The 25522-nt window shown below is 42.2% G+C and overlaps 2 protein-coding genes across 2 annotated transcripts in view; one reads left to right on the top strand and one right to left on the bottom strand.

The window, feature by feature from the left end:
- The window catches only part of LOC113425314 (solute carrier family 12 member 3-like), a 57786-nt gene extending 51890 nt beyond the window's left edge, over positions 1-5896 (bottom strand). The window contains exon 1 of the mRNA XM_026687406.2: positions 5683-5896. The gene's annotated coding sequence lies outside the window, so the exon portion shown is untranslated. The remainder of the gene's footprint in view (positions 1-5682) is intronic.
- A 10191-nt stretch (positions 5897-16087) lies between these two features.
- KLHL33 (kelch like family member 33) lies at positions 16088-24451 on the top strand. The gene is made up of 5 exons (XM_026687420.2): positions 16088-16159; positions 18403-18943; positions 19494-20442; positions 22377-22547; positions 23715-24451. Exons 2-5 carry the CDS (start codon positions 18409-18411, stop codon positions 24328-24330), a joined length of 2271 nt encoding a protein of 756 aa, XP_026543205.1. The 5' UTR covers positions 16088-16159; positions 18403-18408; the 3' UTR covers positions 24331-24451.
- Positions 24452-25522: the final 1071 nt, after the last annotated feature.

The following is a 25522-nucleotide window of genomic DNA, read 5'->3' as shown; positions in this document are numbered from 1 at the left end:
CCACGCTCTGAGGTGTTAATGGCCCGTATAATCTTTAGCAATTCTCCCTATCTGATCTACTTCTTTCTTTTGTTTTTGTTTATAGGTCCTCTGTGAGACTGTGACCATTATAAATGAAGGTCTTTACAATGCCACAAACTCTGGCTAAGTTTGTGTCACACACTAGTCTACCGGGAACTGAATTGTGCTTTGCAGACCAAACCCAGTTTACTTTGCTTCGCACAGGTCTCTGAACCGCCAAATTCAACATGTACAAATCCAGAAGTACAGAAGGCAATTGTCAATTATACCAACCACAACTGCTGTGGGGTGGTGGTGGGAGCGGAGGAAAATCAGTGCCTTTGCTCTTTTCGTTGTTGCAGGTTCAATAAGAAGTTGCTTTCTGAGCAACCCATAATTTTGTTGGGTATATCTTGCATCATGTGCAGTGGAAGTGGGACAAAGTTTTTTTTACCCCAGGGGACACGTTGGTTAGAGGAGGAAGAGGAAGAGGAGGAAGAGGAGGATGAGGAGGAATTGTAAGAAGGTAGGTACATGGAAATATATAAATTAAGAATAAACTTGCACACCTTCCAAACAGAGATATCCATGCTGATCCCATTCCTGGATTGCTAGAACAAAAATGGAAGCATTTTGACTCTTTCCTCAGAAAACCAGAAGTGTCTTGCAATTTCCTATTTCTGGCTTCATAGATTATTTTGAGGTCCTCTCTGCATGCTCCTTGTTTAGGCAACTATCTGACTGTTGGATTAAGAGCAGCAAAGTCTATGCAAACTGGCGCAGGGACCTTCTAATGACAAATGACAACAGACAGAGATCTTGTGGGATCTATCTTGGGGCACATCCCACTGACTTTACTGAAGAGGGTGTAAACATCTACAGCATTCAATCTTCTATCTAGACAGAAAAAGAGCTAATTGACAGAACTGTGTATTAGAATTTATAAGGACTTCTGGAAAAAAAATCTGCGAACTTCATATAGGCATCAGGAAGGACATCTGGCCAGTAAATGCACGGCTCCATCCAGTCGCCTCAACTCTACCCCGAAAAGGGACTACAGGGTTGCAAAAAGGGAGGTATTGAGTAAGGACTACATATACAGATTGCAAAAATTAGATGAGATTCTGAAAACTAACTTTTTGTTACAATCTAGTGAGCATCTAGAGTTTTGCAACTGAGAAAAGGTAGTCCTGTGTTACACCGTGTTGATTAATTGGTTAAATTAATGGATTAACAGAAATATTTTCATCCATACAATAGACTTCTCTGAATGGGGCTATTTGTTTGTTGTTTATTTATCATTTTTATCCTGCCTTTTATTACTTTATAAATAACTCAAGGTGGCAAACATATCTAATACTCCTTCCTCTTCCAACAACAACCCTGTGAGGTGGGCTGGGCTGAGAGACAGTGACTGGCTCACCCAGCTGGCTTTCATGCCTGAGGCTGGACTAGAACTCACAGTCTCCTAGTGATTGGCCCAAATTTATCCAGCTGCTTTTCATGTTTTTTTTAAAGAAACTTTATTAATCTTTTATAATTTTAAAAAGACAAACAACAGAAATATAAATCTTATAACATCAACAGTTTGTGACATTCATCTTATACTAATATTTTGTACATTATTTACAAATATATAGAATTTGTGCGGATATAAATCATTAACTTATCTAGTGCTTATCCCTTTTTATTTACAATCCATTTATCTATCCAACAATCTATCTCTGCTCAATCCAATTATACCATTTTTCAGCCGCTTTTCATGTTTAAGGCAAGCCTAGAACTCACAGTCTTCTGATTTGTAGGCCAGCACCTTAACCACTCCACCAAACTAACTTTCTACTTATTTCCCTCTCTAGTTCTCTTATAAATTTAATGGTTTTGTACTATTAAAGTATCACAGTTAGTCCAGGTACCCTTCTAGGATTTTGTCCTGCAATTCTGGAAAAATTAAGGTTATTTTTGAGTCAAGGGAGCACTAGTGACTGTCCTGAGGCAAAGCCTCAAGATATGACAAAACACTGTTGATTTTATTTCACAGAAATATTTCAAAATGAACAGGAAACAGATGCAGAGACCATATCAGGAAAACTTTGATTCTTCCACAACATCTGACGTGGGTATGTCACATGACATTTGTGTCATCTATGCGCTAAGAAATATTTATTCCCCAAGAAACCTGATGGGGAACAGGAATATGATCTGAAGTTAATTTTGGAAATTCCCATTTTATGTTCAGAATCACAATTATCTGCAATAACACCGTCACACTATTATTGTTGTGCAACCTCATTTCAAAGCCATCATGGCTTCTACCAGGTGACAGTAGTCTGACTATTCTTTAAAGCAATTTTGGAAATTTTGAGATGTGTGGATTTCAACTCCCAGAATTCTGGCACTCAAAGTTCTCATATCTTCTGGCTGGGGAATTCTGGAAGTCCACAATCTTAAAGTTGCCAAGGTTGAGAACACTGCCTTAAGGAGTGTTGTTTTATTAATGCAAACTTTTATGCAGATAACTATCATTCATTATATTAAATGAAATTTTACAAGGTGTACCGCTAAGTGTTTAAATCTTCTTCCAGACTGTGAAATCACAAAGTGTCAGAGGTTAGCTTAGCATGCTTAATTGTTTGGAGAATTTATGTGGCCACCTCAACATGAGCAAAGGAACTCTGGGCAGCTTATAACAGAAAACAAGCCGAGACAACAAAAAGTCAATAATAATCAGTAATCAATAAGAAGTGACCTGTCTCATATTCATACTTTCTCTCAATGGGAACTTTACTCATTCTGGCCTCAGTGCCCAGGGAGAATAATCAAATTAAAGGCTTTCTAAAGCAGGGGTCTCCAACCTTGGCAACTTAAGACTTGTGGACTTCAGCTCGCAAAGTTCCTCAGCCAACTCTGGGAGTTGAAGTCCACAAGTCTTAAAGTTGCCAAGGTTGGAGACCCCTGTTCTAAAGGACCACAGTGTTAGGACCATCCAAACATCAAGATGGGTAGGAACCTTTTTCCATAAGGTAGGTATCTTCATGGAACCTATCTAGGGTGCCTTTCAGCACCATAGTTTATAAGTTATTTCATTGTACAAAACTAGCCAATGCCGTTGGGTTCTGGTTAAACAAACTCATGTGATGTGGAAACTAAGATTAAAATCACTCAGATTTCACCCGCTTTTTAAAGTCTTTCAATGGAAAAGGATCCAAAGATGTGACTTAAAAACCTCATTTCTTTGAAGAAGTACCCAAATCCAAGCCCAATTTAAACATATCCACTTATTACATTCGTTTTCCACCTTTGCTTAGGAACTCAAAGCATCAGCCAGGTAAACTTAAGTTATGCCAATAAATAAGGACAGGTTCAAAGCAGGGGTGGGATGATACCAGCTCTCTCTGGTCTGGGCAAATTGATAGTTAATTTTATGGACAGTTCAGTGAACTGGCAAATCCCACCCCTGGCTGGCCCTTCCCCTCCCCTCCCAAGAGTCCCAACATGGCCGTTTTGGATCCTAAGTAAGTACAAGGCCCTTGCGGAGGCTCAGGGGGGGTGAAAAACAGGCCTCCTGGAGGCTCCGGGAGGCTGGAAACGGGCCTGTTTCCAGCCTCCAGAGGGCCTCTGGAGCCCAGGGAAGCCGTTTTCACCCTCCTGGAGGCTTGAGAAAGCCTCCGGAACTTGGGGAGGGCAAAAAAAGCCCCCTGCCATGGTGCAGGAGACCAGCTAGGCCACACCCACTATGGCCACGCCCACGCAGCAACCAGGCAGAGAACTGGTTGCTAAATGTTTTGAAACTCACCCCTGGTTCAAAGCTATCCATGAAATTACTGATTGAAATCTCCATGGCTCTAGAACAAATTATGATGACATCAAAGTGGCCTGTTCCAGGTAATACAGTACAGCTGGTCACCACCTCCTGCCTCAGAAAAAGGTCTCGTGTTTAAGGAACCATCCTGAATTCATTAGAATGGTGTTTCTCAACTTCAGCAATTTTACAATGTGTAGATTTCAACTCCCAGAATCCTTATAGTTCCTGTGATTGAGAAACGTTTTACCTCAAAGTTCAGCATGGAACAAATGATTAAAGGATGATCTGGGAACCCTTGTTGAAAAAAAAGCTGAAGAAATGTCCTAGCATGAGAAATGTTTCTCCAATAGGGCCACGTCTGAGTTGGAAACCCTTCTCAACTTTCCAGGATTTTAAGAAAGGCTTAGTTACAAAGAAGGTGATTGATGCTTTTAGGTCAGGGCATGTTGATAAAAAATGCTGTTGTGAAAGAGAAGGCAGTAACAAAAGTGACCTGGAATCAAAATCACTTCCTTGTTATATAATCTTCAACACAAGTTGAAGCAGCTGGTGATAACACTTCAATGCATCATTTGCTATCATTTTTTTCTATTGCTAAATAGGCATCTGTATGATTTATGTCTCAAGAAGTATTATTGATCAGGATCAGGGTTGCCCAAAGATTTTTTTTAATAGCTTCTGGAGCTGATGCCAAAAGTACAATTTGTTCTCTAGACTTAATACCTATTGATGCCCTGAGAAAAATAAAGAATTGTACTTCTGGGGGAGGGCGGGGGGCGGGGGGGGGGAAAGGTAAACCAGGTTGGCAATTTTGAAAAGAGTGTCCTGCAACTGCAGAATTCCCCAACCCGCATGAGTTGAAATCTACACATCTTCGAATTTCCAAGTTTGAGAAAAACTGAGATAAACCACCAATAGCCTGACAAACTGGCCACCTGTTCACTCTCTTCTCCTCTCCAAGAAGCAACAGTTTTTCTTATTTTTAAAAACTATGAGAAAGTTACTTATCCCTTTGAAGCCATGATTCCAGAGTTCTATAGGTTCGTAAGTACCCACACTTGGCTTTTTTGTCCCAGCATAAACTTATTTTTTAAATTTTATTTGTCACCTTCTTGCTGTGGGGCTATTTTAGACAGTTTACAACAATAAAAAACAAAGAAAAGAAAAGAGGGTAAACTGGAACAGAAGTAAAATAATAGAACAATAAAATAAACAATGAAAAATTAAGATAAACATGGAAATGAAGATTAGTATGTGAGGCGTTGAACTACATATAATAAGTATGAAATGATTGATTAACCCAATTACTCTTAAACTAATCATGCTGATTGAAATGATCTCCACATTTTACAGAGCAAAAACATGGAGCTAGGCTGCATGGAGTGTAAATATCAGGTTCAGCACTTGAGGGTAGTAGAGTATTTTTTATATTGCTCTTTGCTGCCATCTGGTGATCAACTAGGGTTTTGCAGGGCGGATTGGATAGCCCCACAAAATCTAAAGAAAAAAAAAGAAGGGGTCACAGAAGAAAAAGTGAGGGGATTCAGGGACCACTCAAGCACACAAAGAGTCTCAGAATTTGGGATTAACAGGATTTTAAACCAGGGTTACTGTATCTCCAACAGCTTCAGGACAGGATCATTACTTAGCAGAGGAAAGCTTTCCTTGGCTGAGGAAGTTAGAAGAATTAGGAGAAGCTGTAGCAGTCTCCTTTGCTGCTGATCACCCATCCCCTTAAAATACAAAATACAACCACACATTTCATTACTACAAAGAGACAACAATTAGAGCTTTGCCCGGCAGGACTTCATCAGATGTGATAAGAAAAGCATCGAAAGCAAGAAGAACGTCATTAGGTACAGTCAGGAAGAAACTACCTTTGAAGATCCTTCTCCCTTTTTTACAGCCTCAAACAACACCTGGATTACGGGTCAACCAGCAGTGCATCTCCAATCCACTCTTCTGCTTTCTCTGAAGACACCACCTTGACTGTCTCGCCAATCCCAAATGGCCTTTCCCAAATAGGCACGGTCTGATCCTAAGGTAGGGATGGAAGCATGTTCTTGGTTGATGGGCCTCCTTCCAGCTTATAAACCTATGGAGCAATGCCTCACCATGGACTGGATGTCTCCTCCCCTTCCTGGCTATTGCACACAGGCGAGCTCAGAACCACGTGCCAGCCACTCCATAACCATCGAAACTCTAGCCCCACCCGAGCTGACTGAGGCTGTCTTCTTGCAACATTAAGCAGGCAGCAAGGTCCTGGAAAGAAAATGGCAGGTGTCATGTGGTGTGAAGGAACAAGCACCACCTCACTGGGCCAAAGAGGGGGACTCTCCCCAGATTGAAAGAACTTGCCAGCACTGGCTGAAGCAGGAACCAAACACACAAACCCTTTTAATTGATTGAGGCTCAAACCTTGCCAAATGCCGCAGTTGCATCTGGTTAGAAAAAAAAAATAAGGTTGCCCTAGCCACTTTCTTTTTCTATCACATAGTCATAAAGGTCTCTGCATTTGAAACCAGCCCTTGCAGGAGATACAGGTAATAGCAATTAAACTTATATACCGCTTCATGGTACTTTACAGCCTTCTCTAAGCAGTTTACAAAAGTCAGTATATCGCCCCCCAGTGATCTGGGTCCTCATTTTACCAATGAGGTAAGGAAGGATGGAAGGCTGAATCAACCGACTTATGACTGCAATTGGGACCAGAACTTTTGTCGCTAAAAGTTCTATGCTATGCTATGCTATGCTATGCTATGCTATGCTATGCTATGCTATGCTATGCTATGCTATGCTATTCCATTCCATTCCATTCCATTCCATTGTCAGGTATTACATATAGAGTAGATATGATCCAACTTTCTCTCTTCCTGCTAACCCTGAGTGGCTTTGGTGGTTAGAATGCAATATTGCAGGCAAACTCTGCCCACAGCCTTGAGTTTGATCCTGATAGGGCTCAGGATTGACTCAGCTTTCTGCCCTTCTGAGGTCAATAAAATGAGGAGCCAGATTGTTGAGGGCGATATGCAAAACATTGTAAACTGCCCAGAGAGTGCTGTAAAGCACCCATGGGGCAGAAGGTAATTCTAAATGCTATTGCTATTGCTAACCAGGGGTGACCAAGATTGGATGTGCTGAATTTGGTTTGAAGGAGCAATGTATTTGCTCCCTGTGGTAATTTCAATTGCTTAATTGTCCCCCTAGTGAGTAGAGTCACACCTGCAACACATGCCCTTATTGTGTATTTATGTAAATAAACCTATGTCATAGAAATTCTCCAAGCTGTGGTTTAACCTAGCTCTTCAAACCTGTCATTGTTGATAAATGAGACGCACACCCATAACAGGAGGCAGAACTGCACAATCTTCAGAGTCTGTTCCCTTCTTTGATGAGCTGTGAAGTTTTTGAAATGGGAGCACCCTGTGAATTGGTCCATGGTGCTGATTTGAATGGGATCCAAGAGTATAACTCTAAATTCCTGAAATTTGCTAATCCAGAGCAAACGAGTGCATAAGCTACAGAGCAGGGCATTCAAAGAGACTTGGGGTGGAAAATGCCTCTTGGTTCTTGAGTGGGGAGATAGAGTTCTTGTAAACTTAGCACATGCATTTATTTAAACAAATTTGATCTCTGCAATCTTAGAAATCCTTCATAATTCTATCTTAATTTTCATTCTTGCCTAAGGATTTTCTCTTCTTTGCTGTTTTAGGGACTGCCCTTCTTTCTTCTTCCTTCCTTCCTTCCTTCCTTCTTTACTTCTTCCTTTCTTACAAAGAACCCAAACCTTTTATACCTTTCCATCTTCGCCATCTTCATTCTTTTCTTTCTTTCTGTCTTTCTTTCTTTCCTCCTTCTTTCCTTTCCAAGAACCCAAATCTTTTGTACCTTTACTTCTTCACCATCTTCTTTCTTTCTTTCTTTCTTTCTTTCTTTCTTTCTTTCTTTCTTTCTTTCTTTCTTTCTTTCTTTCTTTCTTTTCTTTTTTTCTTTCTTTCCTTTCTTTCTTCCCTTTTTTTCTCCCAATAGCCCAAACCTTTTATACCTTTGCTTTTTGTCATCTTTTTTATTTATTTATTTCCTTCCTTCTTTCCTTCCTTCCTAGATAATAGAACCCAAACCTATTTTATACCTTTGCTTCTTCACTATCTTCCTTCCTTCCTTCCTTCCTTCCTTCCTTCCTTCCTTCCTTCCTTCCTTCCTTCCTTCTCCTGACCTTCTTAATACCAAGGCACTAAAGTATCAAAGGACTCAAAGTTTTAACCCCAAAGCCTGTACAAATGGAGTTTTCAACCCCATGGCTGTAACAAAAGAGAAGTAAACAGGATCATATTTCCAAAGGAAGCCATCCAAGCAACATATTCTGGGAAAAAATGGTTTTTAGAGCAACAAAGATGATTAGGGGACTCGAGACTAAAAGATAGAAAGAATGGTTGCAAGAATTGTGTATGTCTAGTCTAATGAAGGACTAGGGGTGACATGATAGCAGTGTTTCAATATCTCAGAGGCTGCCCCAAAGAAGAGAAAGCTATTCTCCAAAGCACCTGAGGGCAGGACAAGAAGCAATGGGTGGAAACTAATCAAGGAGAGAAGCAACCGAGAACCAAGGAGAAATTTATGACAGAAATTAATTGGTGGAAAGACCTTCCTCTAGAAGTTGTGGGTGCTCCAACGCTGAAGGTTTTAAAGAAGAGATTGGGCAACCATTTATCTGAAATGGTATAGGGTTTCCTGCTTGAGCAGGAGGTTGGCCTAGAGCAGTGGTCACTAACCAGTGGGCCGAGGACCACTGGTGGTCTGCAAGAAAATTTTGGTGTTCCGCAGCGAAGTGTCACCCACAAAGCACTCCCACAAAGCAATTAAACCAGGCTGCACGGGAACACAAAACTGCGCTGCCCACATGGCCTGTGTGAACACAAGGCTTGCGTTGCTTGCATTGTAAACAATACGAGGTAGTGAGGGGATTGTGGGGAAGGGCGAGGGGAACTTGCTCCACTCACCCCACGCACCTGGCCTGGCCACCTGGCTGCTTCTTTCTGCTTCTTTCTTCTTCTACTTTTGGCTGCATGCAAGGAAAGCAGCAAAAGTTTTTCTTTCTCTCCCCCAACTCCTCCAGAAATAAGTCTTTGAAGCCCTGCAAGGCATCCTGATCCAAGAGGCTATGCCAGCTCAACAAGTCCCACAAAGACTCATTTCTGGTGGAATTTGGGAGCGAGAAAGAAAGACTTCTGCTGCTTCTGCTGCTTTCCTTGCATGAAGCAAAAAGTCTCTCTCTCTCTCTCTCTCTCTCTCTCTCTCTCCCCTCCTGAAAACAGAGCTGGAGACGGTATACTGCAATCCCAAATAAAGAATGATTGTTTGGTAGGAAAATGGGGGGGATTTTCCTGAATACATTTTGGGGGATTTTCCCAGGGTCTTTGGTCCACAGGATTTAAAATTATGAGTTTTGTGGCCCCTGAGGTACAAAAGGTTGGTGACCCCTGACCTAGAAGACCTCCAAGGTCCCTCCCATTATTTTGTTAGATGAATGGAATTGACTAAGAAATATCAGCCTTTTGAAGCACAGTCTGTTATCTTGCAAGAGATAAAAGCATTTTTTTTAAAAGCACAGTGTCTTATCTTATTAGAATGATTTCCATAGATTAGTCCTGAAAGTGCCAAGGGCTGATGCTTTCTTTTTGGCATCCATCATATCTTAACTGCCTTCTTTTCTTGATTTATGGGAGATGCTTCCCCTCTTGTTTTATTCTTTATTTTTATTCCTTTTCCTTGTCTTGAAGATAAGCAGGAGGAGGAAGTAATCTGAGATCCATGATCTACAGTAACCCAAGATCCTTTACCTATGAATATGTATGCTTCCATCATCTGTTGCAAATGCTGTTCCTTTCTGGAATGAGTCAATAGGAATACATCCCTTCCTTTTGCAGGGTGGGGTTTTTGTAATATCTTTTGCAAGGGGTCCCACTAATGCATGATTAATATTTAATACAAAAGTTCAGTGAGCCTCACTTACAGATTGTCCTCAGCCTATGACCACAACTGAGCCCAAAATTTATGTTGATAAGTGATACATTTTTTTTGTGGCCCATTTTACGACTTTTCTTGCCACATTTCTTAAAGTGAATCACTGCAGTTATTAACTTAGTAACACGGTTGTTTAGTTGAATCTGGCTTCCCCATGGACTTTGCATGTCAGAAGGTGGTAAAAGGAGATCCCGTGACATTGCAGCCATCATAAATAGGAAACAGTTGCCAAGCATCTGAATGTAAGTCACGTGGCCATAGGGATGCTGCAACAGTGTGAAAAATGGCCTTAAGTCATTTTTTTCAGTGCCATTGTAACTTGGAATGGTCATTAAATGAACTGCTGTAACATAAAACATGGCCATGTGTAAGAGAGAGCCTGGCTGAGCCAGGGGAAGGAGTCAAACAGGGAATTAGTCCTGCATTTGGATTCCACAGTCCATCTGCAATACGGCATCTTTGAATGAAATGCAGGTAGTCCTCAACTTACGGTGGCAACAGAGCTCAAAATTTATATTGCTAAGCAAGACAATTGTTCAGTGAGTTTTCCCCCCTCATTTTAGGACCTTTCCTGCCCGAGTTGTTAAGTGAATCACTGCAGTTATTAAATTAGCGGCACCATTGTTAAGTGAATCTGGCTTCCCCATTGTCAGAAGTTCGCAAAAGGTTGATCACATGGCCTCCCAGGACGTTGCAACCATCATAAATGTGAGACAGTTGCCAAGTGTATGAGTTTTGATCACATGACCTCAGGGATCCTATAACGGTCATAAGTGTGAGAAACTATCATAAATCTCCTTTTTCAATGCCGCAGTAACCATAACATGGTTGTTAAAGTAAATATGGTTTTCATATTGACTTCGCTAGGCAGAACGTCACAAAAGGTGACCCCTTATCCCCAGGGACACTGTGGCCGTCATAAATGCATGCCAGTTGCCAGTTATGGGTGCCCCATCACTGGAGTCTTTTAAGGAGAGACTCGAATAGCCATTTATCACAAATAGTCCCCTGTGAGACTGGGGAGGATGGGGAAGCGGGGAGGTGGGGGGATGGACTAGATGACCTCCAAGTTCCCTTACAACTCCAATACTTTTAAACTGCTAATCTGAATTTTGATCGAGTGAACCCAGGGATAACGTAACGGTCATAAGTGTGGAAAACGGTCCCAGTTCCCTTTTTTCCAATGCCGCTGTCGCTTCGAACGGTCCCTAGACGAATGTTTGTTAGTCAAGGACTACCTGTACCAGGTGTCTGCCATGTCCCTTTGACCCAATTTCTGTTCTCCACGCCATCGTTCTCTCATTTCACCTCTCACTCTTTGTTCGGCTCCTAGAATCGAAACGGTCCAAAAGAAAAACCAGTTTGAACAAATGTTTTCTAGGGCATCAAGGGGATTTCCCGAAAAGTTTAAAAAGAGTCTTTCAAAAGTTAATCGCTTTTTTTATTTTATTTTCAGGGGTGTAACTCCATTCCGACAGGGCACACCCAGGCTTATATTGTACACCTTTCCCAAAAATCAAACTCATTCACCTCCAGTCTCTAAATTCCTCATTTCCATCAGATTTGTTTTCCCTGGTTGAGCAAAAGACAGATAATCCCCAAATTACAACAGTTCATTTAGTGACAGTTCATACAAAGGCACTGTAAAAAATGACATGACCATTTCCCCCACTTATGACACTTGCAGCATCCCAGTGGTCGGATGATCAAAATTCAGACCTTTGGCAACTGACTTGTACTTATGACAGCTGCAGTGTCCAAGGGTCATGTGATCATTTTTTTGTGACCTTGTGCCAAGCAAATTCAAGGGGGAAGCCAGATTCGCTGATCAACTACGTTACTAGCTTCACAACTGCAGCAATTTATTTAACAATGGTGGCAAGAAATTCTTGACCTAAATGACCGCAATTGAGTATTCCTATGTTCTGACCTAGGCTTCCCCAACAGCACAAAGCCAAGTCCTCGTCCCAATAAATAAACCCCTTTTATTTAATTTACAGTGAATTCCTCCCCAGCAAAGTCCCGGCCAACAGTCTTTCAAGATAGTTCACAATCACACATTTCATCAGGCTTGGAGAGCGGCCAGGACGATATCTTTGAGACGCCACAATATTTGGCAAGAATGCAGAAATGAATTAATTGTCTTCTGCAAAACCCCATTCCCCTTTTGCTCCTCTTTTATTCCCCGTGGAGGCGCCATTCACCATCTACCTGTGGCTTTACTTCCAAGTCAACGCTTGTTCCTTAGCTGTTCCCTTCATCTGGCAGCTCTGCACATGTGCACACTGGAAACAGGATCCAGCTGCTCTTCTGCTTCACTGATGTCCGACTCTGAAGGGCCATTTGAACTGTCAAATGGCCCTGGCCCCATCTCTGCTTCCAATGCAGATCCCTGGTCAGAGCCTTCCCTAGACTCCAGGACTGGCCCATGTTCCTCCCCAACCTCCTCACTGTCCGAACCTGCTGCCAGCTCCACTGTCCACTGATGGGCCACAACATCCTGTTGCTAAGCGAGGCAGTTGTTAAATGAGCTTTGCCCCATTTTATGACCTTTCTTACCACTGTCGTTAAGTGCAGTTGTTAAGTTCATAACATGGGCGTCACTCGTCTAGAAGCTTGGCATGAAATTTAATCTGCAACTGATTGTTGAAATGGGCTTGTTATTTTTAGAGAACTAATGTGAACTAAATTGGATTAATATTTTGGCTGGTGGAAAGATTGTCAAAGATAATTGTTTGGACATTACCCAAATAACTTGTGCAGAAGAGAAGAATGAATTGTTTCTATTAATGACAGAAGCTTGTAGTGGAACAGAAGAAGATAGAACATGAGAAAATACAAAGTTTGCCTCTGGAAAAATGTCAACAAATAGTAAACAGGGATTTAAAACTTTTTAAATTCTAGACAGAAAGGATTTAAGTACAGGTAATCCTCATCTTACAACAGTTCATTTAGTGACTGTTCAAAGTTACAGCAGCACTGAAAAATGAGACTCACACTTACGACCTTTGAAGCATTCCCATGATCATGATCAAAATTCAGAGGCTTGGCAACTGACTCATATTTATGATGGCTGCTATGTCCCAAGGTCACATAATCCCCCTTTGGGACCTTCTGACAAGCAAAGTCAATGGGGAAGCCAGATCCACTTAACGACTGTGTAATTAACTTTAACAACAGCAGTGATTCATTTAACAACAATGGCAAGAGGTATCATAAAATGAGGCAAAACTCACTTAACCAATGTCTCACTTAGCAATCAAAATTTAGGGCACGATTGTGGTTGTAAGTCGAGAACTACCTGTACTTTTTAAAAATGGCAAAAACAGTTGCATGTTGATACGCATTAAACAGAAATTGCTTCTTGTGGTAAAGAAAATTAGCTATTTAATGGAAAGAAAACTTTGCTGGAAAGTTGCATGGTCTGCCTTTCAAGCAGCGGTAGTTATGCCACTGGGAACCCATTATGAAAGTAAAAATAGAAAATGAAAACTGTGGATTAATGTTGACATTTATGAAGACAAATAACATTAACAATCAAGTTCTGTGAGAGACAGAAAGATGAAAGAAGGGAGGGGAGAGGGAGAAAGGAGGAAGAAAGGAAGAGAAAGAAAGAAAAAGAGAAAAACAGGGAAAGACAGAAAGGAAGGAAAGGAAGGAAGGAAAGGAGGAATAGAAAGAAAGAGAGAGAGAGAGAAAGAGAGAGAGAGAGGAAGGAAGGAAGACAGTGACTAGATAAGCAAAGAAGAGAAAAGCCCTAGGCAAGAATGAAAATTAAGATAGAATCATGAATGATTTCTAAGACTGCAGAGATAAAATTTGTTAAATAAATGGTTTCCCCCCCAATTGAAAGTGGAAAGATGGACTTTGAAATGGGGAGCAAGAGAGAGATTTTTGAAATAAAGATCTGGAGATGGTTACTAAGAACGTCTATGAACTGCAAAAAGAATTATCCAATTGGTCTTGGACCAAGCAAAGTTTGACTGCTAGTTATGATCAGTAATCAGATCACCTATTGTGGTCGTGATAGGAGCAGGTGTTGAGCTATTTTTTTTAAAAAATGGATGGGACTGATGAAATAATAACACTATCAGAAGAACCTGGAGGCAGATTGTGATGCCAAGCATTGGTCTACAACGAGGGTCTTCAAACTTGGCAAGTTTAAGACATGTGGACTTCAACTCCCAGAATTCCTGAACTAACATGACTGGAGGAGGAATTTTGGGAGTTGAAGTCCACAAGTCTTAAAGCTGTCAAGTTTGAAGACCCCTGATCTACAACATTGCTTCCCAAACCTTGGCAAACTCTAAAATGGATGGCCTTCAACTCAGGTTGACTGGAGAATTCTGGGAGTTGAAGTCCATTCATCTTAGAGTTGCCCAGGTTGGAAAACACTCCTAGACAGAAAGTTTGCAGACGGAGTAGAAACCCAACTGGAGAAGGCTTTGGCTGATCAGTTATGACCTCTGTGGTCCAAGGGAGGGATCACTCAAGCCAGACACGATTCTCTTCCTCCTTGCAAGAAGACCCCTATCCACAAGCAAGAGAAAGTGGGACCAATAAGTGAAAAAAAAAAAAGGAAGATTCAGATATAAGAGCCTGGATGGATACCTACGAAAGGAGAAAGAGCTGAGGAGCTTCTAAAAGAAGAACTTACACGACTTCAGTCTGGCTCAACTCTTTGCCCTATCACCCTTCCGCATACTGAATTACAACCATCTGGACTTTCTGGTATTTTTATTACTTAACCCCTGATGTCTCAGACGTAATTAATGGATTCAGGTCATCTGGCAAGTCAAGATAGATTTCATAAATATATAAAAAAAAATTCTCTCCCCACCCACCTACGTAGGAATTATTCTGACTTTTTCCCAAAGAGCATCAAGTGCAGGTTAAACTCTCCCTGGGGTTTAGAGTTTCTACCCAACTCTCTCTCTCCCCTCCCTCCCCCTCTCTCTGTCTGTCTCTCTCTGTCTCTCTCTGCCTCTCTCTCGCCCTCTCCCTCCCTCCCCCTCCCTCTGTCTCTCTCTCTCTCTCCCTCCCTCTCTCTCTTTCCCTCCCTCCCCCCCTCTCTGTCTGTCTCTCTCTGTCTCTCTCTGCCTCTCTCTCGCCCTCTCCCTCCCTCCCCCTCCCTCTGTCTCTCTCTCTGTCTCTCCCTCCCTCTCTCTCTTTCTCCCTCCCTCCCCCTCTCTGTCTGTCTCTCTCTGTCTCTCTCTGCCTCTCTCTCGCCCCTCTTCCTCCCTCCCCTCCCTCTGTCTCTCTCTCTGTCTCTCCCTCCCTCTCTCTCTTTCTCCCTCCCTCCCCCTCTCTGTCTGTCTCTCTCTGTCTCTCTCTGCCTCTCTCTCGCCCTCTCCCTCCCTCCCCCTCCCTCTGTCTCTCTCTCTGTCTCTCCTTCCCTCTCTCTCTTTCTCCCTCCCTCCCCCTCTCTGTCTCTCCCTCCCTCCCTCTCTCTCTCTGTAGTTTGTGTGTTTCTCTCTTGTCTTTGTGTATTCAGATAAATACGCAATATGCACACAGAGAAAGACATCACTGGTTTTTAAAAAAAAGACAGGGAGAGCAAAATCAGTACAGGCAGTCTTGGACTTATGACCGCAAATGAGCCCAAAAATTTATGTTGCTAAGTGAGAAATTGAGTTTTGCCCCATTTTACGACTTTTCCTGCCACATTTCTTAAGTGAATCAATGCACTTGTTAAATTGGTAACACCGTCGTTAAGTGAATCTGGCTTCCCCATGACTTTGCTCGTCCAATGGTCACTAAAGGGGATTGCATGACCGTGGGACATCTCAACCGTCATAAATATGAACCAATTGTCAAGCCCCCGGATTTAAATCACATTGCCAAGGTCATAAGTGTGAAAAATGGTCACAAGTCATTTTTTTTTAGTGTCGTGGCAACTTCAAACAGTCCCTCACAATGAACTGTTGTAAGTCGAGGACTACCTGTATGTCAGGAAAAGAATTTGTCTGGGCTAACGTTAAATGAACAAGGATTTATTTTGCTTTTTCAGCATAATAAGGCAGTCCAGTAACAATGAAACCCAATTAGTACCTGTGATTGGACAGTTAGGAAACGGCTTTATTTCCTTCTGTGGCATATGACAATATCGTATTTCATTTGCTAAGTTAATGCATGGGCTGGAAATCAAAGCTAAACATAACCAGCCAGTCTTGTCTGCCCATCTTCTCCCCTTTTAATATCTTGCGCCTGGCTATAATTAACTTTGCAAGTTAGCATCAAAGCCGATGGTCAGCATACCAGAGAGGTCATGCCATAGCTACGGATACCACGAAGGTCCAAGAAGGACCCCCTCTGTCTCGGCAGACACAGGTGAGAGATTTGAGCTAAGGAATCCTCCCCAGGGAGTTTTGAATCAGCTCTATCAACGTGGGAGGGTTGAGGATGAAGGGCTTAAGGGTCGTGCGATATGCATGCATTTGGCAAGACTCTTCTGTGGGATTTGCATGTCCATCCTGTTCCTTACTTCATGCATCAGACAGACATGATCATCATTACAGCTCAGACGTGATTGTTCTCTAAGAACCGATGGAAAAATGATAAGCCTTGTGAACATAAAGGAACATCCCAAACAAGAGACAAGGCTCGTTCGTAGACTACTTGAGATCAGACATCACACTAAGGCTGAGACATAGCGTGAGTCATGACCGTTTTGGGCTCAAGACGTTGCATGAATCCCAACCACTGTGGTTTGTCAATAGCTTATGGCAGAGCGTGCTATGCAAAGTCAACGGTGACTTACAAAACAAAACAGGGCTGAACGCTTTGCGTGGATCTGATCCCTCATTCAGAACAAAATGGAATTGTATTCATGAACTGGGAGGAAACACCGAGAAAACAATTATTGCCAGAAATTAGGAGGGAACTCCTAATTTCCAATTGTTTAATAAGGGAGTGTCTGATTCAGGTCACAAAACCGCAAGCACAACATATCGTTTTCCAGTTCAAACACACACAGCCATATTCATTTCCATTATTCCATTATGCATTGGTTATGTAGTCATTGTTGTTTTTTTGGGTGGGGGGAGAGAACGGGGTATTGAAGAGAACATATCAAACTATCCTGGCAAATTGTGCGTCTGTAGATTTTTAAAGGACTACCAATCAGTTCTAGGAGCCAGTATATGATATTTAATGTTTTCTAAAGAGTGAAAAAAGTGTGATCTTCATCCTACACACAACTACTTTGTGTGCTGGGTTTACAATGACTTGAGAGCAGTACAGGAAATCCTAGACTTAAGTTAGTGACAATTCTAAATTGCAATGGCATGAAAAATATGACTTACGACTGGTTTTCACACTTACAACCACCGCAGCATCCCCATGGTCACGTGATCAAAATTCAGATGCTTGGCAACCGGCATTTATTTATGACAGTTGTAGTGTCGCTTTTTGTGACTTTCTGACAATCTGAATCAATGAGCAAGCCAGGTTCACTTAACAACTGTGGCAAGAAAGGTCATAAAATGAGGAAATTTTCATTTAACAACTGTCTTTCTTAACAACAGAAACTTTGGGCTCAATTGTGGTCATAAGTCAAGGACTTGTATGTATTTAGTCATTCTTTCATGCTCCTTTATTGCTTTCCGTATTACAATTTTTTTATTATATAAAATACAAAAGAAAAAAAAAGAAAAAATAGGAAATTAAGGGAAAGAAAAGAAGCAGTGAAAAGAGGGTGTGAAAAGAGGGGAACAGAAAAAAAACCCAGAAAAAAAAGGTATTAACTTCTGATTGTTCTTAGTACAGTACAAGATAAAAACACTCCAACCTCAATTTTTTGCTTTTACACCATAATATATAACTAACCATTTCTATAATGACAAATCTTTCAGATCAACAAAACCAAACTCAATTTTTCACTTTTTTCCCATCACAAGAACAAAATTCAGAAGTAATATCCAAATGGGAATATATTTTTCTCTTTGGATAAAATAATCAATTTAAACATTTCTGCTTTATCTTTCTTGCTATGGAAATAGTGTATTTCTATTTGCACCGAATAATCTTTGTGAACAGTCACCATTTTCATGAACAGATTAATTGTATTCTTTCAAATTCTTTGACCTTACTGAAGAAGAAAAAAATCCCCTTTTTTATTCACCCTTTTTTTCAAGTGCTAAACTTTAAAAAAAAAAACACTTAAAAAAGAACCCCAGAGCTTTCTAATGCATCTTTTTTTTTTTTACTTTTTACCATACAAGCTTTAAACATCGGAATTACATTTAAGTCCCTTTTTAGTTTTCCATGCTTTCACTGGATCATAAGAAGCAATCACAGTTTGTGGGAGGGAGATCTGTAACTTGATGACACAATGATGATGATGATTTAGGATTAACCAAAAGAAGACAACATGAAAAGTTTCTGGTTTTCCCAAATCTACTAGTTGAGATGTTATTAAAAAGAAAGGAATAGAGTAGTATTTTTGATGTTGCTTCTCTGACGAGGAGTGCTAAGAATCATTTTGGTTAGATTGGTTATGTAATATTAATACAAGGATCATGCAGCTGTGAGTTACGATTTTCCCTCCCCCTTCACAACTATCTTCTTTTCAGAAGAGGATGACCAGCATGGACAAACTCCCAGAGGTGATGGAAACTCCAACAGAACAACAGTTGGAACTGCGGAGTGAGGGCCACTCAGAAGGATTTTTCACTGCAGCTCTCCAGCTGAGGGAACAGGATCTCCTTGTGGATACGGCCGTGACTTTGGGTCAAAAGGACTACAAAGCCCACAGCATCCTTCTGGCTGCAGTCAGCTCTGTCTTTCTGCAGCGTTTAGAGAGCGGGGTACAAGAAGGGATGAATCTGGACAGTGTGACCACGCCAACTGGCTGGGAGGCCATTTTGAATTTTGCCTACACAGGAGAGTTAGAGCCTACCCCAATCATGGCTGAAGACATCCTAGACGCAGCTGAGGCCCTGGGTGTCCCTCGTGTGGCTGAAATATGCAAGGCAGTGTTGATAGGGACAGAGAATGAGGACAGACTGAGTCCAGTGGAAGAGAAATGGAAGACGCTACAGAGGCTAGAAGAGCTGTACAATGAAGGCATTGGTTGGGACACTGAACTTAAAGCTGAAGGAGATACATTTCGAGGTATTGGGTATGTCTTAGTTTAATGAAAAGGACTAGAGGCAACAATAGTAGTGTTCCAATATCTAAGGGGCTGCCATAAAGAAGGAGGCCCCCAATCAACCAATCTTCTAAAGCACCTGAAGGCAGAATAAGAAGCAATGGATGAGAACTAATCAAGGAGAAAAACAAATAGAATTAAGGAGAAATTTCCTGACAGTTAGATCAATGGAATCAATCAGTGGAATTACTTGCCTCCAGAAGTTGTGGGTGCTTCAACACTGGAGGGTTTTAAGAAGAAATTGGACAATAATTTGTCTGAAATGGTATAGGGTTTCCTGCTTGAGCAGGGGATTGGACTAGAAGACCTCCAAGGTCCCTTCCAACTCTGTTATTCTGAGGTGAATAAGGTAGAGTTGATAGGGAAGCAAAAATTAAGAATGCAATGCATCAGTGGGTTGGGAAGAATTGGAAAACTCTAGATTTTGGGGTAGGAGTTGTCTCGGAGTTAGGGCATTCTGATCTGTGGCCAAGATAGTCTCTTAATTTCTGATCTCATCTTCTCTACTTTCAGTTCACCGCTTGGCCTTGGCTTGTGGCTGTGAATTCTTCCATGGTATGTTTACCAGCGGCATGAAGGAAACTCAACAGGCCAACGTTCCTCTTTGCACCCAATTCACTGCAGCTGACCTGGGGCTGATCACCTCATTTGCTTACTCAGGAGTGCTGAAAGGCGGGTGGGATTATATATTTGAAGCTGCACAAGCTGCTCTTCAGTATCAGGTCTCCGGCATCTTGGACCTCTGTCTGGATCTGTTCCGCTACAAGCTCACTCCAGAAACCTGTTTGGATGTTCTGTCTTTTGCCCATGCTTATGGCCTACACGATCTTGAAAACACTGCAGAGAAATTTATATTAAACACCTTTGCTCATGTCATGAAAACACCAAAGTTCCTAGATCTTCCCATAAACCAGCTGGTGGACTTCCTCAGTTCTGATTCACTCTACATCCTCAATGAACTAGAAGCTTTTGAAGGAGCCGTCCGTTGGTTGACTGCTGACTGGACTGGGCGGAAGAATTGTGCCGAAAAAATGTTGCACTGCATCAGATTCCCACTGATGTCCACCCGAGAGCTCAAACAGGTGAGGAAAGAAGAGATGATGGCTGATCCTGGTCGCCTCTACAACCTCATGGTTCAATCCTTAGCTAGCATTCCACCAGGCCCTTCTAAGATGGAGCAACTTCCTTGCCGGGTGAGATATCCAGAGAAGGTCATTGTGATTAGCGGAGGAGATACTTTGACAAAAAATATGGCTACTCGCAGCCCATGCCAGGATTTTTGGTTCACCCACCGCTTCCTCAACGGCATCGGCTTGGTCAAACAAGTAGAGTGGCGTCGTCTTGGGTACCTCCCAGAGAAACCACGATTCCGGCATGCTGTAGTGGTCAAGGACAATAAGATGTACCTCTTTGGGGGAAAGCATTATTATGGCGTCAGGGATACCATGTGTTCAGTGTTCAGGTGAGTTGGAAGACCTGCTGCTTGAAGATGAGAATTGGGAAGGAGGGAGAGAACAGATGCGGTCCCATTTGGCGAAGATACTTTTGAGTAAGAGTGGGAAGATGTCATGTTTAAGGTGCAATGAAACATCTGATGGTTGTGAGTATGAGGGAAGGAAATAAATGAATGCTAGAAACAAACAGCATTCCTGATGAAGGTATCTATAACTAGAGCTGAGAGCTGCTGAAAAAGTTTTTATATGGTTCTCCAGAGATTGGGAATACTGGTTGGGGACTCATCATAGGCCACTGTGTCCCCAAGATTCGTGATGAAGTCAGTGAACTAGCAAAATGTCTATGGAGATTCCCAGTCTTGCAGATCACGGTTACTCCAAAGGTGCTTTTACAAAAGGGAACTGGACTTTGTAACCTTGTTGCTTGTATCCTAACAATTTTATTGACTGTTTCCTAGTATGATTTGATTTCTTATTGTACCCTATGAGTAATGTACCTTATGATTCTTGAATCTTGATGAATGTGTGTTTCCTTTTATGTACACTTCTTTTATATGCATTAAGACAAATTCCTTGGGTGTCCAATCACACTTGGCCAATAAAGAATTCTATCTATCTATCATCTTTTTCCTTGAAGATGTTTTGCTTCTGATCCAAGAAGCTTCTTCTAGAACTGAAGAAACATCTTGGATGAGAAGCAAAATGTCTTCAAAGAAAAACAAAGTCCAATTGCCTTTTGAAAAAGCACCTTTGGGTGAACTAGCAACAATTTATATCCATCCATCCATCCATCTATCCATGTTATATGAGAAGTTGGGATCGTTATAATTAGGAACTTGGCCATCTTCCAACTTTTGATTCCCTCCCACAGTTCAGAAAAAAATAGAGTAAAATCTGCAGTGCTCCAAAAACCTAGAACAGAATGGGCAGGGAAGCAACTTATTCCTGACACCCCACAGAAATAGAGTGCTTCAGGAGTTGCTTTTTAGGATTCTGCCCATGTGTCTCAAGGGCAGAAAAGACAACTAACCCACTGGTCTGATTTTGTTCTACATGGCCTGATTTGGTTAAATAACTGTCCCATCAAGTATCTATCCAATGCTACTTTGGATTGTGTAACCACATCTTTGAAACAACTGCCTTTTTGTGTTTCCATAACACATCTCTCCTTTATATTATCCAGCTGAATATGTTGTAGAAATAAAAGCATAGCCTGATAAATCCCAGAAGGTTTTAAGAAGGTCCAGGAGGGATTGTAGCTTCTAAGTCCTCTTGCAAACACTAATTAGCCAACTTTCTACATATAGACTCTGCAGCTGAGAAATACAGAATGTCTGTAGTTAGACTTTCTTAACCAGGAGGAACATATTTGGCACACGGACTGCCCAGGAATAAGGACCAGTGGTCCATTTATAACCAAGTGGGAGACAGAGTTAACAGAATAAGAGAATAAAAGAGTTGGAAGGAACCTTGGAGATCTTCTAGTCCAACCTGCTGCTCAAGAAGGAAACTCTATACTATTTCAGACAAATAGCTGTCCAATCTCTTAAAAACTTCCAGTGTTGGAGCATTCACAACTTCTGGAGTTAAGTTGTTCCACTGATTAATTGTTCTAACTTTCTCCTTGGTTATATGTTGGTTCTCTCCTTGACTAGTTTTCATCCATCCATTGCTACTTGTCCTCCTTCAGGCACTTTGGAAAATAGGTTGACCTCCTTCTCTTCTTTGGGCAGATATTGGAAAACTGCTTTGATGTCACCCCTAGTTCTTCTTTTCATTAAAGTAGACATACACAATTCCAGCAACTGTTCTTCATATCTTTTTAGCCTCCAGTCCCCTAATCATCTTTGTTGATCTTCTCTGCATTCTTTCTAGAGTCTCAACATCTCTTTTTACATTGTGGCTTTGTTTCCACAGAGAATCCTTATTCCTCCTTTTACAGGTTTGATCCTCTTTGCGGGAGTTGGGAGCGACTAGCTGACATGACCAATTGCCGGAGCTATTTTCCTGCAGTTTTCCTGTGTGGTTTCTTCTACGCTTTTGGGGGGAGCTCCAATGAGGTCTATTGCCTGGATTCTGTAGAGTGCTATGAACCTCAGAGCAACACATGGAGGTAGGAGCTCATGGTGACTTCAGCAGAGATGCTAGGTCCAGGTCTGGAGACCATGCATTGCAAAGGATACAGGTAGTCCTCAACTTACAACCTTTCATTAGTAACCATTCTGTCAAGGGCCAGAGAATTCAGGAGACCCAGGCAGTTCAAATAGATATAAAGATTAAGTAAGCTTGAGCTCCCTACAAGAATCCCAACTACTAACAGTTAAAGCAATTTGGTGATAGATAAGGAATTCACGGTGGGCTGGACTTAGGTTTCTTGTGGGCACGAAGAGATTCCTGACTTATAATGCATTTGACTCCTCCTCCCTCAGGCTTTGCCTTGTTATCTCCTACACATTTGAAAGTACAACAGGACCGAAAAAAAGTGACTTATGATTCTTTTTCACGCTTACGATGATTGCAGCATCTCCGTGGTCACATGACCAAAATTTGGATGCTTGGCAATTGGCTCATGTTTATGATGGTTGACAAGTGAAATCAATGGGGGAATCCAGATTCACTTTACACCTGTGTTACTAATTTAACAACTGCAGTAATTCATTAACAACTGTGGCAAGAAAGGTTGTAAAATTGGGCAAAGCTCACTTAAGAACTGCCTCGCTTAGCAATGGAAATTTTGGGGTTGATTGTTTTAAGCCAAGGACTCCCTATAAATCTGAAGGGGCATGATTTCAGAAGAGAACCTAAATATCTGTTTTTCATAAATAATTTATTGGGTTTTGACAGGCTAGCTAAACACCACACTCTATGCTCCAGCAAAGCAGTTATTTTCATGTCCTTACATTTTCTTTAGAGGGACACAATGGCTCAGCCATTAAAGATGCTGGAAAGCTGACAGCTTGGGTTTGAGACCTGAGCGTTATATAACAGGATGAGTTCCTGTTGCTCGCTCAGCTCCTACCCACCTAGCAGTTCAAAAGCATGCAAAAGTAAATAGATTAATAGGTACCACTTTGGTAAGAAGGTAACAGTGTTCTCTGTGCCTTTGGCATATAGCCACACTGGCCAAATTACCATAGAAAATGTCTTCGGACAATGCAGGCTCCCTCAGCTAAGAAATGGAGATGAGCACCACATCTTTCAGTTGGACACAACTTGAAAGAGAAACCTTTACTTTACCTTTAATTTTCCTTTATTTATTCCCGCCCTTATTTTATTTCAGGCTTTGCGCACCCTTGCCCACCCCAGTCTGTGGCCATGCAGCTTGTGTCCTGGACGGATGGATCTACATCACGGGAGGCAGCGATGGCTCGTGCCGCTGCCAATCCTCTCTGATTCGGTATTGCCCAGATGGCCCACCTCTCCTTCTGACTCCCATGCAGGAAGAGCGAGCCGGGCACATCATGGAGGTGCTGGATGGGCGGATCTATGTGGCTGGTGGTCTACGATGGCGGGACGGGCACGGGGGCTACGCTGACCAACTGGCCTGCGAGGTGTACAGTCCAGATCAGGATGTGTGGGTCAGGTTGCGTCCTCTTCCCCAAGCTCATGTCATCGCTGCCTCTGCCGTGCTGAACGGGGAACTGTACGTCCTAGGAGGGTATAGCCACAACACCTACCGAGATACGCATCTCATTCACTGCTACAACCCTTCTCACGACCGTTGGGTCAACCTGGGGACGATGCCCCAGGCATACGCGGATCTAAAGGCCTGCATTTTAGAAGTTCCCTCCTCTTACAGACAAAGTGAACCATTGATCCTGGATGCTCCCGACTTGGAGGTCCCCACTGATGCTTTGCTGGATGTGCCCTACCAAAATTCTGGATCAAGCTGCTGAAAAGGCTGAAGTGTAGCCCTTTTATTGCAGGTCCTGGATTTGCATGGACAGACCTGGGTTCAAGTGACTTCCTTGGTTGATTTTGGGTCACAGGGTTGTTTTATGGTGGGGATGTGGCCTGTTCCATATATGCTTTGAGTTCTCAGAAAAAAAGGCAATATAAACGCTAATGTTAACAAAAATATGGGTAGTCCTTGACTTATAACCATTTGTTTAGTGACCATTCACAGTTACAACAACATTAAGTTTTTTTTTTTTTGTCAGGGCAACCTGGTCTACCCAATTATAAGATAGAGCATACTGCTTCCGTTTAATTTATTAATTAAGTTTAATTATTAATAATTAATATTATTCATAATATTAGGTAGGTTAATACATCTATTTAATATGCAAGTAGTCCGGGTTCGAATCCCAAAAGGATATGGCTACCCAGGGGTCTACAACCTTAAACACTCAAAAAGCCATTTGGGCCCATTTCCCACAGAAAAGAAAACACCGGGAGCCAGTAATTTAAACAACCGGTGTGACTGGGTGGGCATGGCCAACTTGACATCACTCACACCCATCCAGTCACCTCCTGGTCTGGAATATGGAGTGAGTCTCCATCCCCCGCCATCCCCCTTACCTTCTCAGGCCAGACGAGGATGACAGGGAGGGGGAGGTGTGATGACCCGGGGGGTGGCACAAAAGCAACATGGTCAGATAATCAATAAGAGTCCCTTTATTATCTCCAACTTTTCCCCAATGAGCCATGCAACCCACGTTGCTCCCTTCTCCATTCCTCCCTGCGTGCCCTAGGATGAAGAGGGGGTGGGCCTGGGTCTTTCTCTAAATTCCCTCTCCCTTCCTCTACCTCTCCCCTGCTCCGCCCAGCCAGACTTCGCCCTTCCCCAGTTTCCACCATAGCCAAGGGATCCACACTCCCACTCACTGTCAGCTGTTCGGCTTCCTCCAGGGGCATGACAGTAGGGGCCAGCCAGAGGTGGGATCAACTGATGGGGAGCCGCAGCAGAGGGCCGAAAGAGCCACACGCGGCTCCAGAGCTGCAGATTACAGACCCCTGGGCTAGCTGATGAGGAGCTAAATAGCTTGAAATAGATCTATACTAGCCTCCATTTAATTCTTTGTCGGTAAAACATAAATTCATTACAGCAACATTGAAAACATGACATAGCCCTGGTCCTTGCACTTA

Source organism: Notechis scutatus, chromosome Z (genome assembly GCF_049901735.1).
Source record: "Notechis scutatus isolate UNSWTSFEM ecotype Mainland chromosome Z, rNotScu1.2, whole genome shotgun sequence".
Classification (NCBI taxonomy): domain Eukaryota; kingdom Metazoa; phylum Chordata; class Lepidosauria; order Squamata; family Elapidae; genus Notechis; species Notechis scutatus.
The sequence above is the reverse complement of the archived record's forward strand: the minus strand, read 5'-3'. Positions and strand labels throughout refer to the sequence as shown.

Bases quoted from the DNA above. Each gene is read 5' to 3' on its own strand.
- KLHL33 (XM_026687420.2), top strand. From the start codon at position 18,409: ATGACCAGCATGGACAAACTCCCAGAGGTGATGGAAACTCCAACAGAA. The intron at 18,944-19,493 runs GTATTGGGTATG...CTCTACTTTCAG, and splicing joins TGAAGGAGATACATTTCGAG to TTCACCGCTTGGCCTTGGCT. The intron at 20,443-22,376 runs GTGAGTTGGAAG...CTCCTTTTACAG, and splicing joins ACCATGTGTTCAGTGTTCAG to GTTTGATCCTCTTTGCGGGA.